This window comes from Gouania willdenowi, chromosome 19 (genome assembly GCF_900634775.1).
Source record: "Gouania willdenowi chromosome 19, fGouWil2.1, whole genome shotgun sequence".
Classification (NCBI taxonomy): Eukaryota; Metazoa; Chordata; class Actinopteri; order Blenniiformes; family Gobiesocidae; genus Gouania; species Gouania willdenowi.
Window position 1 is genome coordinate 8,877,587 of NC_041062.1, and position 21,545 is coordinate 8,899,131.

At 41.8% G+C, this 21,545-nt stretch overlaps 3 protein-coding genes across 10 annotated transcripts; 1 reads left to right on the top strand and 2 right to left on the bottom strand.

Annotated features, from left to right (window-relative positions):
- Window positions 1-1,097: 1,097 nt before the first annotated feature.
- LOC114481134 (prolyl 4-hydroxylase subunit alpha-1-like) lies at window positions 1,098-11,091 on the bottom strand. Of its 5 annotated transcripts, XM_028475585.1 has the most exons (15): window positions 10,934-11,080; window positions 10,309-10,442; window positions 10,099-10,195; window positions 9,883-10,034; window positions 9,107-9,244; window positions 8,791-9,045; window positions 8,266-8,456; window positions 8,022-8,198; window positions 7,822-7,892; window positions 7,527-7,626; window positions 7,401-7,454; window positions 7,253-7,318; window positions 7,109-7,177; window positions 6,109-6,205; window positions 4,881-5,152 (listed from the first exon to the last, which is right to left on the bottom strand). In XM_028475585.1, exons 2-15 carry the CDS (start codon window positions 10,388-10,390, stop codon window positions 5,085-5,087), a joined length of 1,617 nt encoding a protein of 538 aa, XP_028331386.1. In that variant the 5' UTR covers window positions 10,391-10,442; window positions 10,934-11,080; the 3' UTR covers window positions 4,881-5,084. The 5 variants fall into 5 exon arrangements, with proteins under 5 accessions (XP_028331385.1, XP_028331386.1, XP_028331383.1 ...); XM_028475584.1 differs by lacking the exon at window positions 4,881-5,152 and adding an exon at window positions 1,098-1,156 and having other exon boundaries at window positions 7,401-7,626; XM_028475582.1 differs by having other exon boundaries at window positions 7,401-7,626; window positions 10,309-10,439; window positions 10,934-11,091.
- A 955-nt stretch (window positions 11,092-12,046) lies between these two features.
- cox11 (cytochrome c oxidase assembly homolog 11 (yeast)) lies at window positions 12,047-16,509 on the bottom strand. 2 transcript variants are annotated; one of them, XM_028477043.1, is made up of 5 exons: window positions 16,018-16,509; window positions 13,953-14,212; window positions 13,732-13,887; window positions 13,536-13,661; window positions 12,047-12,475 (listed from the first exon to the last, which is right to left on the bottom strand). In XM_028477043.1, exons 2-5 carry the CDS (start codon window positions 14,181-14,183, stop codon window positions 12,251-12,253), a joined length of 738 nt encoding a protein of 245 aa, XP_028332844.1. In that variant the 5' UTR covers window positions 14,184-14,212; window positions 16,018-16,509; the 3' UTR covers window positions 12,047-12,250. The 2 variants fall into 2 exon arrangements, with proteins under 2 accessions (XP_028332844.1, XP_028332843.1); XM_028477042.1 differs by lacking the exon at window positions 16,018-16,509 and adding an exon at window positions 14,921-15,076.
- LOC114481946 (chromobox protein homolog 2-like) lies at window positions 16,049-21,360 on the top strand. Of its 3 annotated transcripts, none has more exons than XM_028477041.1 (5): window positions 16,049-16,141; window positions 16,226-16,269; window positions 17,080-17,145; window positions 17,488-17,557; window positions 18,150-21,360. In XM_028477041.1, exons 1-5 carry the CDS (start codon window positions 16,076-16,078, stop codon window positions 19,020-19,022), a joined length of 1,119 nt encoding a protein of 372 aa, XP_028332842.1. In that variant the 5' UTR covers window positions 16,049-16,075; the 3' UTR covers window positions 19,023-21,360. The 3 variants fall into 3 exon arrangements, with proteins under 3 accessions (XP_028332842.1, XP_028332841.1, XP_028332840.1); XM_028477040.1 differs by having other exon boundaries at window positions 16,063-16,269; window positions 18,150-19,048; window positions 19,976-21,360; XM_028477039.1 differs by having other exon boundaries at window positions 16,063-16,269.
- The last annotated feature ends 185 nt before the right edge of the window (window positions 21,361-21,545 follow it).

The window sequence follows — 21,545 nt, forward strand, 5'->3', positions numbered from 1 at the left end:
GGCAATTATGGATGAGGTGGAGGTTACAGTGTAGCTGATTAAGGTGGAGATAATGGTGGAAGTGATCAGTGTCATGGTCGAGGTTAAGGTGGAGACATTATGGAGGTGATAATTTAGGAGTTAAGGTGATTAAGGTTTAGCCAGGGGTAAAGCTGGAGGAGAAAGTGGAGGTGATTAGAGTGTTAAGGTGGTGTTTAGGGTGGGGGTGATTAGAGTTATAAGGTAAAGGTTAAAGGTGGTGTTATGGGTGGGGGTGATTAGAGCGATAAGGTGGTGTTTAGGGTGGGGGTGATTAGAGTGTTAAGGTAAAGGTTAAAGGTGGTGTTATGGGTGGGGGTGATTAGAGTGTTAAGGTGGTGTCTAGGGTGGGGGTGATTAGAGTTATAAGGTAAAGGTTAAAGGTGGTGTTATGGGTGGGGGTGATTAGAGTGTTAAGGTGGTGTTATGGGTGGGGTGATTAGAGTGTTAAGATGGTGTTTAGGGTGGGGGTGATTAGAGTGTTAAGGTGGTGTTATGGGTGGGGGTGATTAGAGTGTTAAGGTGGTGTTATGGGTGGGGGTGATTAGAGTGTTAAGGTGGTGTTTAGGGTGGGGGTGATTAGAGTTATAAGGTAAAGGTTAAAGGTGGTGTTATGGGTGGGGGTGATTAGCGTGAAAGTTATGGAGGAATTTGTGAAAGTTAGGTTGGAGGTTCAGTAGTAGATGATTTTACTGTTAAATGTGATGCTGATGGAGGTGAAAATAAAGGTTAGAGTGGAGACGATGGTGGTGGAGGTGATGGTGATGATGGTGATGATGGTGGAGGTGATGGTGATGGTGGAGGTGATGGTGATGATGGTGGAGGTGATGGTGATGATGGTGGAGGTGATGGTGATGATGGTGATGATGGTGGAGGTGGAGGTGATGATGGTGATGATGGTGGAGGTGGAGGTGATGGTGATGATAATAAAGCTTAGGGTGGAGGTGCAGCAGTGTGAGATGGTCTTACCGTTAGATGTGAGGATGACGAGGATGATGGTGATGATGAAGGGCTGAAGTGAGAGTTGGAGGAAACTCTTCAGCTTATGAACTCAGCCCCTCCTGGCCCCGCCCCCAGCCTCAGCTCCTCTCCTTATAGGGCAGGCTGTGATGGAGGCGGCCAATCAGACAAGCCCGTGCTGTAGTTTGACAGACACACATTTTTAAACAACTGCACCCTTTTACACACACACACACACACACACACACACACACACACACACACACACACACACACACACGCACACACACACACACACACACACACACACACACACACACACACACACACACAGTGTTCACACTCTAACTCGATGACATCATCAGAGCCTGGACTGTTTCCAACCAATCAGTGACCAGTTAGGATGCTTTGATCAATGCTTTGATCGATCCCGATCGATCACATTAAAGGGAGCCGGGAAAAAAACACACGCACAAAAAAGAAAACACAAAAAAGAAGACGCAAACACAAACGCAAAAAAAGAAAACACACAAAAAAGGAAAACATGAACACAAAAGAGAAAACGCAAACACAAAAAAGAAATTGCGGACACAAAAAAGAAAACGCAAACACAAAGAAACCGGAAAAGGTGCTTTGCACTTCAGGGTCATCTTAGTCTAACCGTCACATAATGCTGATAACAATGCTGCCATTACAATCGTTCACTGAGAAATAGTGCTCCAGGACTAATCAGTGACTCTTCCTAATTAATTGTGGCATCATGTCTTTATAAGGGCTACAGCCGTCACACCTTCACCTGTAAAAGAGACTTTGATTGATAGCTCTATGGGCCAATGTGGAGAGCCAGTTCTGTCCCACAGAGACATGAACGGACCAATCAGAGACCAGTGGGACAACCAATCAACAGTGAAGGGACGAGACCCTGTTTATCTCCTTAAAAAGACAAACTCAGCCGTGAGCAGAGAGACAGTTAACATCTCACACACTCACACACACACACACACCATATTAGGCGCTATGAAGGATTCTGGGAAATGTAGGAAAAAACATAAATCAGTGTCTGTTTTTGAACTTTGTTGTTAAGTGCGTTTTTTGCTCAGTGTTGTCAGACATTTGTGCGTGTGTGTGTGTGTGATGATGTCACCACTGATGGAGATCAAACTCTCAACATTTTACCTGTGAGTTTGTTCCTCTGCGCTGAAACACACACACACACACACGCACACACACACACACACACACACACACACACACACACACACACACACACACACACACACACACACACACACACACACACACACACACACACACACACACACACACACACACACACACACACACACACTCCTGGACGTTGACCTTAAATGGGAAAACAGCTGGACTCCATACAGCCTGTTTCTGATTGGACCAAAAACATTAACACACAGTGAGGCGCACACAACCAGCTCAGGAATGTGTGTGTGTGTGTGTGTGTGTGTGTATGTTCCATTTATGGTGAGGGACTCAGACTATTGCTGAGCCAATCAGATATCTGGATTTGCTCTGAATGAAGTCTGAATGAAGACATGTTGAGTGTGTGTGTGTGTGTGTGTGTGTGTGTGTGTGTGTGTGTGTGTGTGTGTTTCAAACTGTGGACAACAGGAATGTGTAGATATTCTTTAGTTCTGAAAAACGTGACTTTTTGGGTGCCAGGAATGACTCGTCCCTGATACAATACAAAAACGTTCTAGAGAGAGAGTTCTTGGAAAAGATCCAGAACAACAGCTCTGCAGGACCAACTGTCCCTGTTAGTGGTTCTCAACCTTTTCAAATTGGTTAAAAGTTGCAAATTAGAGTGGCCAAACACTGACAAAAAAGGGTTCAAAGTGTCAATATTGGAACAATTGTGGAACAAATAATGGGCATGACAAGTAGTGAATTTGGTTAAATTGACTAAAATAAGCATGAAATGTGGTGAAAAAAGGTTAAAAGTGACAATAATGAGTCAAAATAATGGACAATAGGTGGAAAAGTGCTGAAAATGTCTTGAAATTGGAAAAAATTGCAAGAAAAGGCATTCGAATTTGATGAAGAAGTGGCAGAAATGGGAGTAACGTAGCAAAAATGGATTAAAAGGAGAAAAAATATGGCAATAAAGCTTTTTCAAATTGAACTACAGATTGAGACACATAGACAGAGCAGTAGAATCACACCATAGTGATCACACCCCTTAGATAAACCCACCATAGACACAACATATTAACCCACTGAGCTGAGGAGAAAGAGACAGAAAGCCTCAGAAACACCTGGAGAGAGACCGACATGTCCCCTTTTCTTCTTCTCCTCTGTGTGATAATGTTTACCACCATTTCTTCTGGTTTACTTTTTCTCGCACGCCACGCCTTCCCTGAAAGATTCTGGCATCCCCCAGGGGAGGCACTCCCCACACTTTGAAAATCCCTGCTCTTATAGCAAACATGGGCAACTGTGGCCTGGGGACCATATTTGGCCCTAAGGCTAGTAATAATTTAAAAACAAAAAAAACTCCACACCAAAACAACAAAAATACTTAAAAAAAATACAATTACAGGGAAATATACGCAAACGGACAACAAAAATACAAACATTTACTCCAAAACTAGAAACAGAATATTGAAAAATATAATAACAGAAAAAAAACACAATAATGACACCAAAAACACACAAAACAAGAAAAAAACACCAAAAAAATAGCAAAATGAGCAAAAAAATACACATACACAAAACAACAAAAACATACAAAATCCTTTGTTCTTTCCTGTATTAATGAATTTACCCAGCATTCCCTGATTTGTTGACTGTTTATTGTACAGATTTTAGCTGCGTCCGAATAGTCCCTCCTATCTTCTTTCCTATCCACTTTTCCATAATCCCGTGGATGACGTCACAGGGTTAAGGAAAGGTGTTAAGAGAGGAGTTAGGGAAAGGCTTGTCACGTTTGTTTTGACAATCAGATGCACTTCCACGAGGTGAAGTAATAATCAGACGGATGCGAAGGTTAGTGATGTCTGCCGTGGTGATAAAACTACAAATTTCCGAAAATAGACAAAATGTGCATTTTATAACACTTTCTGCTGATATAATCTAAAAAATCCCAAGGTTTGAATGTAAATCAAAGGAAACGAGGCTGCCAGGCTACGAAGAACAAAAGTGAAACTAAAGAACATCACATTGAGAATGGTTGCGCACACTCACCTTCCACTCAGAAATATGAATTATGTTGAATAAAACATAATGTGGCTAAACATGTATCTGATCCCTTTTTCTTGAACGACAAAGTGTCTGTTTTATGCCCATTATAATATGATAATAAGGCTACATATCATAAACTATGGGTTTTAGATTATTTAAAGTTGTTCAAGGAATATTATTGCATTGGTAACTTACATGACCTCCGTCCCTTGTGGGTCATCGTGAGTTTCCGTTAGCGCTCGGGTGTGCGTGTCCCTTTAAATGTTGTTGCCGCAAGGAATAGTGGATCAGCATTATCTTGTCTCCTTTGCTAAAGGATACTTCAGTGTTTCCTAGGTTAAAGGAGGTAGAAAAGGAAATATTGAGCCTCTTTTCCTGAGCTTAAAGAGAACCTGGACACTCTTTATCATGGCCACCACTTAAACACTTCTGTGTGAAGGAATAGTGGATAGGAAAGGAGATAGGAGGGACTATTTGGACGCAGCCTTTGTAAATAACTTTTAATGTTATATAATCTGATCAACTTCATAGGAGATTTTTATACGTTGCATCACATGATTTGCTCTTTAAAATCATCTGTAAAAAAATCCTCACTAATTGTTGATAGATAACTTGTTGGTAACTCGTTACCATGGTAGCCGTAGTCACCTGTCACTGAGCTGCAGTAAAAAAAAAAACCCACGTCACACTCTTGTTCTGAAGGACTTTATTTACACTGATGTTCAAACGGCTCACACATTAAATACACACACACACACACACACATCAGTGCATCATTGTCACGGTAACAGTATAGGCACACAAAGCAGTGTGAGGAGGATCACAGGACATTTAGCTCTGCTGCAGAACTCCATTCACAATTCTTCACATTCAAGACACACACGCACACACACTCAGTTGTCCTGGATGTTGCAGCGTCGTCTGAACTCTTGTCCTCGCTCATGGATCCATTTGTTGGACACTGCAAACACACAACACAACACACACGCTCAGACTGATACACACACACACAAATGGCCATGATAAGGAGCGTTCTAATTCTCTGAAAGCTAAGGAAAGGAGGCTCAATGCTTCCTTTATAACTTCCTTTAGCCTAGGAAACACTGATGCATCCTTTACCAAAGGAGACCATATAATGCTGACCCAGAATTCCTTGCGGCAACAACTCTTAATGGGACCCACTCATTAGAGTGTTCACGGAAACTCACAAAGACTGAAAAGTGACGTAGATTGTAGTCGTAGTAAGCTACCAATGCAATAATATGCCTTGAACAACTTTAAATAATCTAAAACCCATTTCCGAACTCTGAATGTTATGCGGATGTTGTAAAACAAACACAGTAAATTAAACTTTTTGTGCAGCCCATTCTCAGTTTGCATTCGTTATTTATTGATTCAGATTAACGTTGATTTGTGAGTGTGAGCAACTTTCTCAACATAACATTTTTTTTATTTCACTTTAGTTCCTCGTAGCCTGGTAGCCTCTTTTCCTTTGATTTACATTCAAACCTTGTGATAATTTGGATTATATCAGCGGTTAGAGGCACAGGGGAAAGTGTTAGAAATGTGCTTTTAGTCCATTTTAGGACATTTGTAGTTTTTTCACCACAGCAGACGTCACTAACATTCACCGCCGTCGGATTATTACGTCACCTAGTGGAAGTGCGTCTGATTGTCAAAACAACATGATGGCCTTTCCCTAACTCCTTTCGGAAGTTTCCTAACACCTTTCCTTAACCCTGTGACGTCATCCACAGGGTTAAGGAAAAGTGGATAGGAAAGGAGATAGGAGGGAATATTTAGACACAGCCATGTTTAAGGTGTGTGTGTTTGTGTGATATTAGGCAATTATTACATGGTGAAATCAAAGTGTGTGTGTGTGTGCAGCTCCCCCTGGTGGTGCAGTAATACACTCACCCCACTTGTTTCCGACCAGCACTGGACAGGCAGCATGTCGAGTACGATAGTCGCCTTCACCACTGGGATGGAGGTTGAACCAGAAAACAGCAGAGCCCTGAATATCCGACAGACACAGAAACACACACACACACACACACACACACACACACACACACACGCAGCCATTTTAATGTTAAACAGTTGGAAAAACTCAATATTCTTACAAAAATCTTCAATTGTCCTTAAATATGACATAATATTTTCCTTAAAAAGAAATTGGTCACAAAATCTATTCAATTTAAAGTGAAGACCCTGATATCTATCACTTATTGCTTGGATATGGTCGGTTCCTTACATATTTAATCATAATAATAATGCATCAATTTTATATAGCGCTTTATCATAGACACTCAAAGGCATTATTCTTTCTCTCCACACTTAGTGGTGGTAAGCTACTGCTGTAGCCACAGCTGCCCTGGGGCAGACTGACGGAGGCGAGGCTGCCATAGTGCGCCATTGGCCCCTTCGACCAACACTCACTCACACACTACATTCATACTAGGCAATGTGGGTGAAGTGCCTTGCCCAAGGACACAATGACAGATACCACTGAGGTGACTGCCACCTCACTGTGGCACCTGGAATTCTCAGTGGTCTCCCATCCAACTACTAACCAGGTTTTTTGGATTTTGTACACTTTGTACACTTATCTCACAATGGAGAAATTCACTAACCATTCCTTGGAGAACAGTTGGCAGCCATTTTGCAGTGCCTGGAGCTGTTCGGGTTTAAGGAACTTGCTCAACATCCCACAGTGATGGCCCAGGTGAGGCTTGGAACCGGGAACCCTCTGATTACAAGGCCAGCGTCCTTAACCACTAGGCCACCACTCCCAACTAGGCCACCACTACCCTGCTTAGCTTCCCAGATCTAACCGGATCAGGCAATGACAGGCTGGTATGGCCATTTAGTATGTTATGTACGTATACATACAAGTGCAAACTAGTTTTACACGCACCTTTTTGGGCCAAATAGCTGCTCCTATGTCAGTGAACACGGTGGCGCCCCCTGCTGGTATGTCACTCATCTGTCACAGAGAGACCAGTGAGTGACAGACACATGGCGTCTGTTACCTGACAGACACATCATCATCATCACTGACGTAAAGCAGCCACGTAGCCACGCGGTTCCCCATTCCCAGTTCCTCAAATGCATCAGGCTCGTCTTTCTGTGCAAAAAACAACAACAACAACACAAAGAGTCACGAAGGCCTCACAAACATCAGCTGGGGGTGTGTGGGCGTGTCTCACCCTCCCAAAGTCAAAGTGCGGTTCGTACTGTCCTCCAACGCCGTAATTGGCCACCTGCATCATAGATAGAGAGAGTTGAGGAGCCTGTAAGTTCCTCCAGCAGAGAGTGATGAAGGAGAGGAGAACCTGTAAGTCCTCGGCTGTGCTGACGTCCAATCCTGTGACGTCTTCAATCCTCTGATTTATCTTCTCCACCACCGGATGTTCACCTGCTCCCAGCCACGCACTGACAGACAAAGTCACTGACTCAGTGAATCACTGACTCACAGTCAGATACTGACTGACTGAATGGGTTAGAATAAATCACATTAATGTTACAGACACTTTATATTTCTGATCAGTTTACAGACACACGCACTCACTAACTGATCAGAAACTGAATGACTCACTAACTGACTGACTCACTAACTGACAGACTCACCTCTTAGACACTCTGTAGGGGGCTGTGATGAGTCGTCCTGTCAGAGGGTCATGAACCGTGGCTCGTTTCAGCTGAAGGAAAAGACTTGGTCTTTATCTCATTCACAACGTCCACATTAAATACCAGGAGATTCAGATCTGGAACTGAGTCACTGACTCAATGATTCACACACAGACTGACTGACTCATTTCCTGACTCACTCTGGGTTTGGCGAGCTCTTTTATCTTCTGCATCTCCTTCTCTGTGACAATGTCATGGTAACGGACAATGTGGGGATGGTCCCACTCGTCCTCCTGCTTCACCGGCCCAATCACGTACCTGGGATGGCGCCCATTGTCGTGGTAACGGCAGAGGAGGCGGCTCTGACGGCGAGGGGTCTGAGGGAGTAGAGGAGGGTCAGAGCAGGACAGGCGGAGGAATCAACAACTCTGTCTGAACACTAACCATCTGAAGGCCTTCGCCTCGGCACAGATGCTCGTACTGACGTCTCTCCGGCTGTTGGTCGCCACGGCGACCGCCGCTTTGCCCATTCACCTCTTTATCATCATCACCCTCGCCCATCTCCATCTTCTTCTGTTTGAACAACTGATACTCAAAGTACTTCAGGTTACTGCTGGCTCGCTGATGAGTTGGGTCTGCACGGAGAGAACCAAGATTAACATCTGGACCACAAACATCTAGACCACAAACACCTGAACTAAAAAAACATTTGGACCACAAACATCTGAACTAAAAAAACATCTGGACGACAAACACCTGGACCACAAACATCTAAATTAATAAACCATCTGGTTGACAAACATCTGGACGACAAACACCTGAACTAAAAAACATCTGGAAGGCAAAAATCTTACCCACAAACACCTGAACTAAAAAAACATCTGGACGACAAACATCTGGACTTCAAACACTTTGACGACAAACATCTGGACCACAAACACCTGGACCACAAAGGTGTGGAGTGCAGACCGAGGTGCAGCAGCCTGCGGGTGTAGTACAGTGCGTCCTGCAGCGCCCCCTGCTGATAGACGGAGAAGCTGAGGTAGTCCAGGACGTCGACCACCTTGTGGAGGGCCTCCCCTCGTGTTGACACCTCTTTGTCCTCCAGCAGCTCCAGAGCCCGTTTCATCCACAGCGCGGCATGGTAGAAGTCGCTCTCCGAATACGCCACCCTCCCCACATCATAGCATTCGTCCACCGACAGGGGGGCGGAGCCAGAGGAGCCTGAGGGTCACATGGAGGTCACACACGCCCCCTCCTGGTGAGTGTGTGTTACGTCTCTGACCTGGTAGGCGTCCTGTGGACAGTGTGTGCGTGTCCAGCTGATACGTGTCCTGGAGCCTCAGCAGAGCTTTGGCTGCTCCGCTCTGATCTTCATCAGTCGGGAAGTTCTGCTTCATGACGCTGAGCTTAGAGATAAACACTGAGAGATGGAGAGTAATGGTGAGTAAAGGTGTGCATTGCCATGAATCTGACGATACAATATGATTCACGATTTGCATGTCAAGATACAATATATCCCGATACTACACAATGTGATATATATCGTGATATCAATAATTACATATTTCACCTATACAAGTATAAAATGGTATGAAATACAATTTATTTCATCTTTTTTAAACTTGCGAGAACAAGTAAATGGTAACTAACTGTAATTAAAGCACCAACATAAAAACAAGTAGTATGTTTATCCAACTGTCAAATTACATTTTTTTTTAAAAAAGTTTAACTTTTGTCCTACAACAGATTCTAATTCTATTAAGTTCTTAAACTCTTTTAAAAAGTAACCACATACATCTATAAAAGGGATCGGTATGTTTTATGAAAAAATGCATTGAACAAGTGAGGTAGTTTAACAAGGTCTGATGGTGCATTCACTGACACCTAGTGACTGAGAGGTTACGTGCTAATTAAATGGACATTTTGTTTTAAAACATGATTGAAAAATCGATTTGGACATTTTTTGGATCGATACAATAATCGCGCAATGAAATATTTAGCTATATAGCAGAATCAGTTTTTCTTACACCCATAATGGTGAGGAGGAAGACTACCTACCGTTGGTCACATCTGTGAGGACCAGCTTCTCCAAGTCCTTCCATTCTGTGTTGAGCCTCTTCACCAGTTTGTAGGCGTTCACAGGATGACTCAGGAAGTCCTCCGGCTGCTCAATGGCCACCGCAGACAAGACATCCAACCTGGCAACCCACCTGGCGAGGAGGAAGGCGTTCAGTTTCATGTGTTTGCACCAGCATCAGGTACTCACTCTCTCACTCTTTGACTTTTTGCAGCTTGTCGTTCTCTGCTCTGATGTAATCCTTCAGAAACTTCACCAAGTCCTTCTCCATCCACAGCAGGTCGGTCATGTGACCTGAACGCACCAATCAGAGGCAGAGATCAGACACACATTCCAGTTTGTAAATCCTGAGCGATGGCTTTCCTATTGTTGCCGTGGAGACGTAAAAGTGTTTTGTTTTTTTTTACCAATGGAGGAGAAGACGTCATTGTGGGCGGAGCAGGAAGTGACGGCGAGGGTGAGGATCAACAGCCGGGGACACAAGTCCATTCTGTCAAACAGCGAGTCAGCAGAAAACAGGCCGACTCATCACAACGAGCTGCTAAATACAGAGCAAATTACCATATTTAATGCAGAACATGATGTCTGTATTATTATGGAGATAGATTTGTGTCTTTATTATTCAATCAAACACTTTTCAGTCAAAAGAAAAATCACTTCAATCAAACTCAAACATTTTCAGTCAAAGAAAAAAAGTGTTCAAATGCAAAAAAAAATATTTAAGACCAAAATAATTGCACTTGAACACTTTTTTCCTTTGATTGAAAAGTGTTTTGTTTCACTCAGTTGGCCACCAGCTAACCAGTGTTTAAAAAGCAGTTAACTAAAGAGTTTAAAAACAAGTTAACTAAAGAGTTTAAAAAGCAGTTAACTATAGAGTTTAAAAAGCAGTTAACTATAGAGTTTAAAAAACAGTTAAAGTTAACAGAGAATCACTAATAAGAGCAGAGGAGTGACGTCACACACTGTAAACACGTGATTCTAACGGCACAAGTAACGGAGTATTAATTACTGACAGAATAACTGACTCACCTGTCAGCTCGCACACAACTGACACACGACTGTGTAACCACGGCAACCGGCCGTAACCAGACAACCTCCCGTCAGTCCTCAGTCAGTCACTGCACAGACAATAATAAACACAGTCCTCCTTCACGTCCTCATACAAAACATGGACACGCTTTACCGCCCCCTGCTGGACCGGAAGTCAACAAACAACAACAGAACACACTAAACCATTGGTTCCCAACCTTTTTTAGGACCGTGACCCCATTTTTATATGACAAATTTCTTGCTACCCCAAATACTTTTTTCTTCTTTCTATAATTACTTTTTATTCATGTTTGCAATACTGGTTAAAAATACAAAGTAACTATGATTTGTGCACAAAGTGACAAGATGTGCCAGCTCAGATATTTTAATACTGTATTTTATTTATTAATGCATCTTCTTTTCTTTATACTGCATTTTATTAAAACTAGTATATATTTGAAAAAGTGAAACTGTTTAACACTGTGTGCTGAGTTTTAATTTGAAATAGAAAATATATGATTTTTTTAAAATACATTTTTAGTTAGTAATTATTTTTAATTATTTACTGGACATTTCAGGCGACCCAATTTAAATTCCAGTTTACCCCAAGGTTGAAAAACACTGATTTAAGTCAAGACGATATTAAAATATCTTCTCCAAACAATATTTAACATCGCTGTAAAGGACCAACCTTAAATTTTGTGAATTCCCAGTTTATTTTCAATAATTACCATGGAAAGTTTCCACCTCTAAAAAAATCCACAAACTTTTGTAATCCTTGTGATTTAATATGTAATATGATTACATTTGTCATCTAAAATAGCTGAACATGAGCACAGAATAATGACATTAAAGCGAGCTGATGTTTTTTTTAAATTATTTATTAAATAATTACCCGACATTTCAGTCGACCCCAAGATTTAAAAACACTGCACTAAACACATTCTAAGCAACACACACGCAACAAGAAAACTAAACACGCACCGTTTCTTTGTTGTTTATCTTCTTAAATGAAGTTGTTTTCATCAAAGAAACAACTTCCTCTCCTTCAAAAAAAATAAAAGCATGGTGGCAAAGTGTGTGTGTGCAGAACAAAAACACAGGAAACTGAACTTTAATCACATTATTGTTTAAGATCCAAAGGTGTAATGAGTTCAGTCGTCATACAGTAATTCTGTGACTTCTTCAGTCTGAAGCTCCTGCTCTTCTCAAACAAACTGATGTCAGACGAACGTTCTCCGTCAGCTGTAGGAGAACCTCCTCATGGGTCAGTCCTAGGTTTATCAGACGTTCTCAGTCAGCTGTAGGCGAACCTCCTCATGGGTCAGTCATAGGTTTATCAGACGTTCTCAGTGAGCTGTAGGAGAACCCGGGCAGAGGCAGACTTTGTCCGCCCTTGGCCTCAAAGAATGTGTAGGACAGAGTGATGGTGTCCACTCGAGCCATCCGAGGATCCACGTCGAAGTCTGGGTCGATGTAGAAGAAGACGGGCATGTCCACCTCCTCCTGAGGGTTCAGACGCTGCTCCTCGAAGCAGAAACACTGAGGACCAAAAACACACATTTAAACAGAGACAAATACAAGGTCAACCTTGGCCCGTGTGTGTTATTAAAGCATCCGGTCGGCCTGATTTACGGCAGTAAAAGCAACGGCGTAAGAAATAGAGAAGTTTGAGTTACCATCACTTGACTATTTTGCACAACTCTATGCATACATATATATTATACAAAGCCATGTTTGTCACTTTTTTAATGAGTAAAAAAATGAAAAATTATTAGAAATTTATGTTTTGAGTGAATTCCCATTTATTTTGGTTTTATTTTCTGTTTTTGATTGTATCAGTTTTTGGATATTTTGTTATGTGAATAATTCTTATTTAAAACAATGTAATCTGTTTTTCTTCACTACAATATTTCCATCAAATACATCAATTCACAATAAATTCAATCTGTAGCTTTGGTGTTAGATGCAGATATGGATTTCAGTGTCTGATTGAATAAATTAAATTGTAATAAATATAAACTCGTTGGGTGCATCATTTCAGTTTTTATTATCTATTTGTTTTATCAGTATTATTACTTTAGAAGGACAGAGATAAAATGTTTCTTATTATTCTTTTATTCACACTGCCTCAAAACCTGTTTTTAAATACTATACGACTTCATCAAGTGCTCAGAAAATAACAAAGCTTTAAAACTTTTCAAATAATACATAAACATCTATTCAATGTGCTCTTGCAGGGTGGGTAGTTATTAGTTACACACATCAGTACATGAAGTATTTGTGCAACCAGGGGGGAAACCGGTGTTTTATCCTTTGAGTCAATTTTTTTTTTTTAAATTAACAATTAAAAAAAATTCACAAAAACAGACACATGTTTATATGTACTATTAAATATTTAATAAACGTTGTACGGTCGGTTTACATTCAAATATCACATCCCAGGAGCTCTGTCGTAAAGTTTGCGAGTGAAAGAAGTGACGTAGTCTACGCGCATGCATTCAAAGGATCTAAAAGGATCGGGCACTGACATGCGTTTGTTTGTGTAATCATTTGTCACATGACACACGTGTGTTAAACAGATACAGACGCAGCGACTGACCTGGATCTTGTTGAAATACTGTCCGGCCTCAAAAGGAACCACGTTATAGGTTGAAATCCCAATGATGGGTTTGTCCGTGGGGTTCTTAGCTCGATAAAAGGCCAACGCTGTCTCACCTGGAACCACCTGAACACAGAAGGAGAGTCAGCTTACAAGTCAGGTGATGAGTCATCATGTGATGAGTCATGTGACCCACGTAGATCTCGCTCTGCTGAGGTCTAAAGTTCCACTGGATGCTGGCGTGTGTGTCGGCGTTAAACGTCACTTTGATAATTCGCTCCTTCACGGGTGTCATGGTTTCCACCTGCTCAGAGTCGTGACCGGCAACCGCCGTTCCTCCGAGCCCGGACACCTGCAGGGAGAACCGCCACAGGCATTATAAATAATAATACATATTGTTGCGTATAGGCGGCCCACCTGACAGTAGAGGCGGTACAACGGCACGGAGGCGTACGACAGTCCAATCATTCCCACTCCGGCGGCGGCGATGTACGTCAGCACCGTCTTATTACGTTTCCTCCACTCGTCTTGCTGCTGGTTCCGCCCACTTCTCCATCGGATCACGCGTCGCTGAGCGTCACGCGACCGCACACACCTGAGGATCAGCGAGGGGAGCGGGGCTCGCAGCAGCGCAAGGAGTGACATCATGACACGTAGTCACACCTGAGGACCCTCACCTGGAGGAGAAGTTAAACAGATTCCATTAAAAAAGGCACAATTTAACATCAGACCAGTGGTTCTCAAACTTTTCAGCCCGCGACCCCCAAAATAAAGGTTCCAGAGACTGGGGACCCCCACTTTAGCCGAAGGTGGTTGAACACAGACATGAACATAGAAGAACAGTCATGTTGAGACAGGACCATCTATAAGGGGAATAAAGGGGAGAGATTTTTGGGGCACATCCATAAAGTCAGTAAAATGATGGTCCATTGTTCTATGAATCTGTGATAACCACATTTATTTATTTATCTGAATAATATCCACTGTTATCCAGAAGTTTATTATTTTTTGGGCCATAGTATATAGTCATCTTAAAGATGTAAATACTTTGTTTTAATCAGACATAAAATCGGTTCAAAGTGACCAAAAATGGGGGAAATGTGGTGAAAATAGGTCAAAATATGGCAAGTTATAAGTAGTTGCAGAAAAAGGGTAAAAATAGACAAAAATGTGCTCAAACTGTTCAGAAAAATATTTTAAGTTTCTTGAATACTTCTGGCGACCACCTCCCAATGTCTCGCGACTCCAAATGGGGTCCTGACCCCAAGGTTGAGAACCCCTTCCTTAGAGGCACAGACTAAACGTGATGTTTTGCCCGTCAGTTAAACTAGGAAGAATTTCAGCTACAGTCATGTCAGTCATTCATAACAACAAGTTGCACTGACCTGCTAATGACGTCACTCAGCACGTGGCGGCTGCGCTCAGCATGAAACACGTTCATTAATTAAATATAAAGCTGATGAATCTGTGATTATAACTTTTATTTAGCTCTTAATTAACGGCAGGGTCAGCCCGATACATGTCTGTTACCAAACACGGGCCGACACTGAAAGTGTTCCGGGTAAAACACAACACCGTTGCTCACGAAGGTTCCGCTTAGTGCTGCTCCCCAATTCATGTTAAAAATTGGCAAAGATTCGTAGTTGTTATTTGTAAACACTGACATTCTTAAAACTAAACTTACATGTCTTTCCTTCCTTACTTATCAAGTTATTGGAAATATTTAAATTCTGTATTTGCACACTATTTTTAAGTGTATCTATTTTAGTTAGAAAGCAATCATTGACGTGACTTTCTACATAAGCTGGTGTTGATTTTGTGTTTCCTTTTATTGCATAGTTCAAAGTATTACATAATTGTTTACAATCGCGTTTAATTTCCTCAATTTTATTATCATAATATAACTTATTTTTCTTCTTGTTTAATTTTGTTACAAAGTTCCTCAGTTTACAGTATATTTGCCAATCAGATTTAAAGGTAGATGAAGTTGCTGTCAATTTTGCTTGATCTCTTTCTGTCATAAAGTCCTTTAATTGTTTATCTAACCATGGACTGTTAGTATCCCGAACTGTACATTTTTAATAGGTGCAAGATGCTCAAAAATATTCATAAAAATTTGGTCAAACAGCTGGAATGCTTTTTCAGGATCGTATTGTAAAAATACATCTGACCAGTTTGCTTTCTTGACATATGCTTCATATTTATACAAATCATAATTTCTCATTGATCTTTTCATAATTATTTTTGGAACCTGATTTAGGTGATGCTAAAAATATATATATATTTCCAAAAGTCATCCTGAAAACTGTTTTTATTTTGTAGATTTTGGCGCTGCATGAGACTCAAGTTCAGTTTGAATGTTTCATGGTTTTAAGTACATGTATCATTTGTTTTCTAACTCTTCTGTGTGTTTTGAATGAATTAAAAAGAGAAGTTAAAAAAAAAAAAAAATCAGATCCTGATTTACGAGTAAAAAACTAACTTTAAAGTGTCGGTGTGTGTGTCCTACGGGGGCCGGGCAGGCTCACAGCCCAGCAGTCATGGAGGCGGTGACGGTGGGACAGGTATTTGATGCCGAGTGCATCCTCAGCAAACGGCCGAGGAAGGTAAGCTCAGCCCCGGCTCTTGAAGCTCCGTCAGCGGGGCGTAGCGGAGCGAGTGTCCGCCTTCACGTGTGTTTCTCTCCGCAGGGGAAGCTGGAGTACCTGGTCAAGTGGAGAGGCTGGTCGTCCAAGTGAGTGCTAGGCTAGCCGTTAGCTACTAACAGTTAGCATCTTCAACCACTATCAACAGGGCTCCGATGCTAACATAATTAGCCGTTAGCTGCTAATACTTAGCAGTTGCTGCTACATCCACAGCAGCTAACAATAAGCGGATCGGCCTGCTGGTTGTACCGCTACTTAGAGGCGACGGACCGGGTTCAAACCTCCGTGTCTCCGGTGCTTGTTCCTCCGCCTCACCGCGGCTCTCTCGACGCTTTAATCCGTTTGTCAGCGCCTCACAGCGGGCAGGAACTCAGAGCCAGGACCGTAGTGATGGAACCACACTGACAGTGAAAAACATTAATACATTAAATAAAATGACATGGAAACCCCGTGTTTTTATCCCCTACATCTAAGAATATTGGATAAATTAGTAAAACACAAGGAATGCACACATGAAGCACACACGCACACCATGTGAGCAGGGTGTTACATTTGTTAATATATAATGTATCATATTAGTCCTCTTGTGGAAAAACTCTTACAGTTGTGATAAAAATATCAAAAAGAGGAAAGTAAGGGAAAAGCAACATCCTGTATAATTCTTAGATGACTTGCTAATATAACATTGTGTATTGTGTCCATACTTTATTATTAGGTAATGTTTTACTTGTTATGCATGTGACTGTGCCTGTTTCTAAACTACAAACACATTTGATGGTAAATGTGTTTATAAATGCTTTGCATGAACTTTGACATTCCCTCAAATATAACAACGTCACATTCATGTTGTGACGTTATTATAGGAATTATGACGGACTCTACTTTTGCTTTGTTTACAGACACAACAGTTGGGAACCAGAGGAGAACATTCTGGACCCCCGTCTGCTGGCAGCTTTCAACAAACGGTCAGAAACTCTCTCTTGTTAGTGTGTACACTTGTTTTTGTGATATTTAAGGACATTTTTAGGATAACACACCAACAAAATGCAGGCGTTGACGTCCTCCTCCTCCTCCTTCTGGTTGTCCCACAGCCTTCTAAATTCAGACCAAAATACTTAAATGTCCTCAATCATTAGAACTTAATGAACAAACTGTGTGAGCTGTTTTGGCTTGTGTGTGGACCCTCACACTCCCTTATGTTTAGGTTTGTGTGTGTTGTTTCATTTTAACTCAAAATATCAATGTGTTGCGCTGTGGTGCTGAAAAGTCACTGTAGTGTGTGTGTGTGTGTGTGTGTGTGTCCTCAGTGAACAGGAACGAGAGCTGCTGCTGCAGAAGAAGGGAAAGAGACCTCGAGGACGACCTCGGAAGATCCTGGTAATAGAACCAATTAGTTCTCCAGTCTCAGCTCAGAAACCAGTTAGTGCAGGGGGTCAAACTCATTTAGTTCAGAGGCCAAATACAGAACGGTTTATCTTAAGTGGGCCACAGATTTTAGGTGGGAAAATAAGTAATTTAATCATTATTGTGCTCTAGTTTGCACTTCTATGTATGACTAAATGATAAAATATGTACGGCCCTGATAATATCAAAGCATTTCAGTCCCAGCAGGATTTTTACTTTCAATTTACATTTTTGATTTTGTGCCCAATTTATGTCATTTGAGGAGATTTATTCTTTTAACAATTTGAGATGAAAAATGACTGCCATCATTTGACATAAGGATGGGAAAAATGTGGATTTTGTGTATTATTTCGGAGATATCCTGCAGAGACATTTACAACTGAATTTGTTTATAATTTATACAATAATTCATGGTTTTTCTGACTTTCTATGCTTTCTGCTGCGGGCCGAATTTAATGCTCTAAAGGGCCAGATTTGACCACCGGGCCTTGAGTTTGAAACATTGGTGAAACATTTGAGTTAATGTGTTCATAAATGACTAGCCTTTTTCTCCTTCTTCTCTTAGCCTCCGACTCCGGCCGTGGCCGAGGAAGGCCACTCCTCTTCCTCCTCGTCTATGTGCTCCGACCTCTCCTTCTCATCCTCAGATGAAGATCAGAAGGTGAAGCTCCTCCCTCAGAAAAGGCCTCAGATGCTCCCGGCCAAACTCGAGCCTCCTCGTCAGAAGAAGAAGAAGCGAGGGAGGAAGCCGCTGGCCCTGCCCTCCTCCTCCCCACCCCCACAGCAGCGCCCCCCCCACAGGAAGCCCCTGCAGCCAGCCAGTTTCACCTTTACCGGGCTGAGCCGGCCCGGCTCCCTGAGCGCGCTGTGGGTCCGAGGCTCGGACGGCGCCCCCTACAGACACTCATCCTTTAGCAGATCTCAGAGCTTTCACCACAAACAGCCCAACAAGGCGTCAGCGTCACCACGGGAACGAAACAACCAGGCGCTGAACCTCCGAGCCCTGAACCTGCAGAGTGTCACCAAACCCTCCAGTAGCTACCCAGTGTCCACCAGTAACTACCCAGTCACCTCCGCTGCTAAATATCCAGGTTCTGCGGGTCGCCCATCTACGGTGCAGCGCTCCGTCCTGCCAGCGGGCGGCATCTCGGGGCCGGAGCGGACTGCGGTCCGGAGATCGGAGGATGGAAAGGCGGTCCTGAACGAGCTCAGCACCGGCGATTCCGACGACAGCACCAGCGAATCAGAGCTGGGCAGGGCCTCGTTTCCTAGCAACAACCGCCCCGCCCTCAGGGACGAGGACACGGAGACGGACTGGCGTCCCGCGACGACCCTCGTCGACCACGTGTTTGTCACCGACGTGACGGCAAACTTCATCACGGTGACGGTGAAGGAGTCGCCGACAAGCGTTGGATTCTTTCATTCCAGGAACCACTGACGCACAACGGTTGTTAAAGGGATTTTCCACGTTTTTTACAAATGTGGCCTAAAACCTTTGAAATGTACTTATTAGTAGATCTATGCATAACAAAACATTATTTTAGCACTATATTCATTTAATTGTGTTTTAAAAATGGGACTACTTTACAGTTTTAGAGCCTGTGTTCCTCCATCTTGAAATCACGTGATTGATGATGTCACACGGCCCCACTTCCTGTAAACATCCTGCCTGCTTTTTAGTTCACTTAGCTTTTTTAGTCAAAATGAAAACTTTGGAGCTGTTTTTGGTTGCTCTATAAAATCAGGAAAAGTTTAAGATGTTGATGTAAACTTCTAGAAAGAGGATAAAAACAGTTGTGAACCAAATGATCACAGGGAGCAGAGAAGAAGAGCTCTCCTAAAATACCTTTACCCAAAAGGACTTCTATTCTCAGGGTTTTTGCATTTTTAACAGTCTGTGATTTACTCGCTATCTTCAGCCATCAGAGCGTGTTGGTGCACTGTTTCAGGGAGAGTAAAGATCCCTTAAGAGAGCTTTTCTTCTCTGCTCCATTGTCTATGACCAAACCGCAAAGTTGGAACTGTCTCCTCCTGCGGTCATAGATTATTTTTTGCATCACAACTGTTTTTATGCTCTTTCCGTAAACGAAACAGGTTTACATTAACATCTTTAACTTTTCCTTATTTAGAGCAACCAAAAGAAGCATCAGTTGTCATTTTGACTAAAAAGCTACTAAATGAACTAAAGCAGGCTGAATCCTTCACTCCAATATAAAACAATGGGATGTTTACAGACAGTGGCACCATGTGACATCAATCATGTGATTTCAAGATGGAGGAACACAGGCTCTAAAACTGTAAAGTAGTCCCATTTAAAATAAATGAATATGGTGCAAAATGATGATTTGTTAGGCATAAATCTACTAATAAGTACATTTCAAAGGTTTTAGGCCACATTTGTAAAAAACCGTGGAGGATCCCTTCAACAAATATCACCGTTATTGCCACACACCACAGCACACCTCACTGCTGTCTGCCACATGGACAGATACACTGACCAAGCTAAGATTAATGAACTCTGTGAGCAGTTCATACATCCGTGTCTTTATTATTTAATATTTATTCATAATAATAGTGGTGATAATCCCAGTTCTGATTTCATCCAGTCTTTGATCATGTCGTCGTCCGGTGCTCTAATGAATGTGTACATTTATAAATCTGTGTATTGATTGGATGACGAGTCTATGATCCGTTTATTGAAGCCAATAATAAAGCTACAAATGTAAACCTGCTCACAGATCACAGGAATGTTTGCTCGATATGAGCCGCTCCCTTTATGAAGGATTTATTATTGAATGAAGAGTCTCCTACACCAGTGGTTCTCAACCTTGGGGTCGGGACCCTATTTAAGGTTGCCAGATGCTTTCAAGTAACTTTTTCTGCAACGACGCCAAACTTTTTCTTGCTGCATTTTTGCATTTTTGCCACTTCATCATATTTCAATGCCTTTCTGCATTTTTTTTGTCAGTTTCAATACATTTATAAACCCTTTCCACCCCTTTTCCACCTAATGTCACATATGTTGCCCCATTATTGTCACTTTTCTCAGTGTTCCATGCAAGTGTTTGCCAATTTAATCACATTTCTGATTTTTCATGCCAAATATTTTCCACTTAAAAGTAACTGTTACTACTTTTTAAATGACATTTCCCCCCCTATTTCTGCCTTTTTTAAAGCCAATATTGAACCCTTTTTGCCACTTTCTCTATCGGTTTTTGGTTACTCTATTTAGTAACTTTTAACCATATCGGCTGTTTTTAAATCATTTTACCACCATTTGCATCATTTATGGTCACTTTTAAACCATTACATTTCTGATCAAAACAAGGATTTACATCTTTAAGATGACTATATACTATGGCACAAATATTACTAAAGTTTCTGGATAACAGTGGATATTCAGATAAATGTCTGTTCAACCACGTTCAGGTACAGTGGGGGTCCCCTGTCTGCGGAACCTTTATTTTGAGGGTCGCGGGCTGAAAAGGTTGGAAACCACTGGTCCAACGCTGTGGGATTCAAACCCTGAACATTGATTAAGGAACTTCGTTAGAAGCTTAAACACACACTTGTTGCTTTAAAGCAGCGGTTCTCAGCCTGTGACTCGTGGATTACATGAAAAATCTTCATCTTTATGTTTACAGTGGATTAAAATCTGCTGCTGCTTCTGTTTTTTTTATTCACAAAGAAAGTAAATATTTCTTTTAATTATGTCTGTATGAATATGTATTATTAAAAACGTGATTCCAGTCCGATAACCAGTGCTTTAATGGTTTCACTAGGTGACCTTTTACCTGTGGTTATTTATAAATTTATTCTGTAAATATGTTGTTTTTTTCTTCATGTAAAAGTAAATAAAAGTTTCAGCTGCAGTGCCTGAATTAACCTGCAAGTGTCACTGTTGGACCACACACACTATCAACAGCGTTATTATAATAAAAATCCAAGCAGTTTGATTTCA

Coding starts and splice junctions, on each gene's coding strand:
- cox11 (XM_028477043.1), bottom strand. CDS start 14,183: ATGATGTCACTCCTTGCGCTGCTGCGAGCCCCGCTCCCCTCGCTGATC. Junction 13,888..13,952: donor TGTACCGCCTCTACTGTCAG/GTGGGCCGCCTA, acceptor TTCTCCCTGCAG/GTGTCCGGGCTCGGAGGAAC. Junction 12,476..13,535: donor AGTATTTCAACAAGATCCAG/GTCAGTCGCTGC, acceptor TTTGGTCCTCAG/TGTTTCTGCTTCGAGGAGCA.
- LOC114481134 (XM_028475582.1), bottom strand. CDS start 10,390: ATGGACTTGTGTCCCCGGCTGTTGATCCTCACCCTCGCCGTCACTTCC. Junction 9,245..9,882: donor CCTCACAGATGTGACCAACG/GTAGGTAGTCTT, acceptor TCCATCTCTCAG/TGTTTATCTCTAAGCTCAGC. Junction 6,206..7,108: donor CAGCTATTTGGCCCAAAAAG/GTGCGTGTAAAA, acceptor TCGGATATTCAG/GGCTCTGCTGTTTTCTGGTT.
- LOC114481946 (XM_028477039.1), top strand. CDS start 16,076: ATGGAGGCGGTGACGGTGGGACAGGTATTTGATGCCGAGTGCATCCTC. Junction 16,270..17,079: donor TGGAGAGGCTGGTCGTCCAA/GTGAGTGCTAGG, acceptor CTTTGTTTACAG/ACACAACAGTTGGGAACCAG. Junction 17,146..17,487: donor CTGGCAGCTTTCAACAAACG/GTCAGAAACTCT, acceptor GTGTGTCCTCAG/TGAACAGGAACGAGAGCTGC.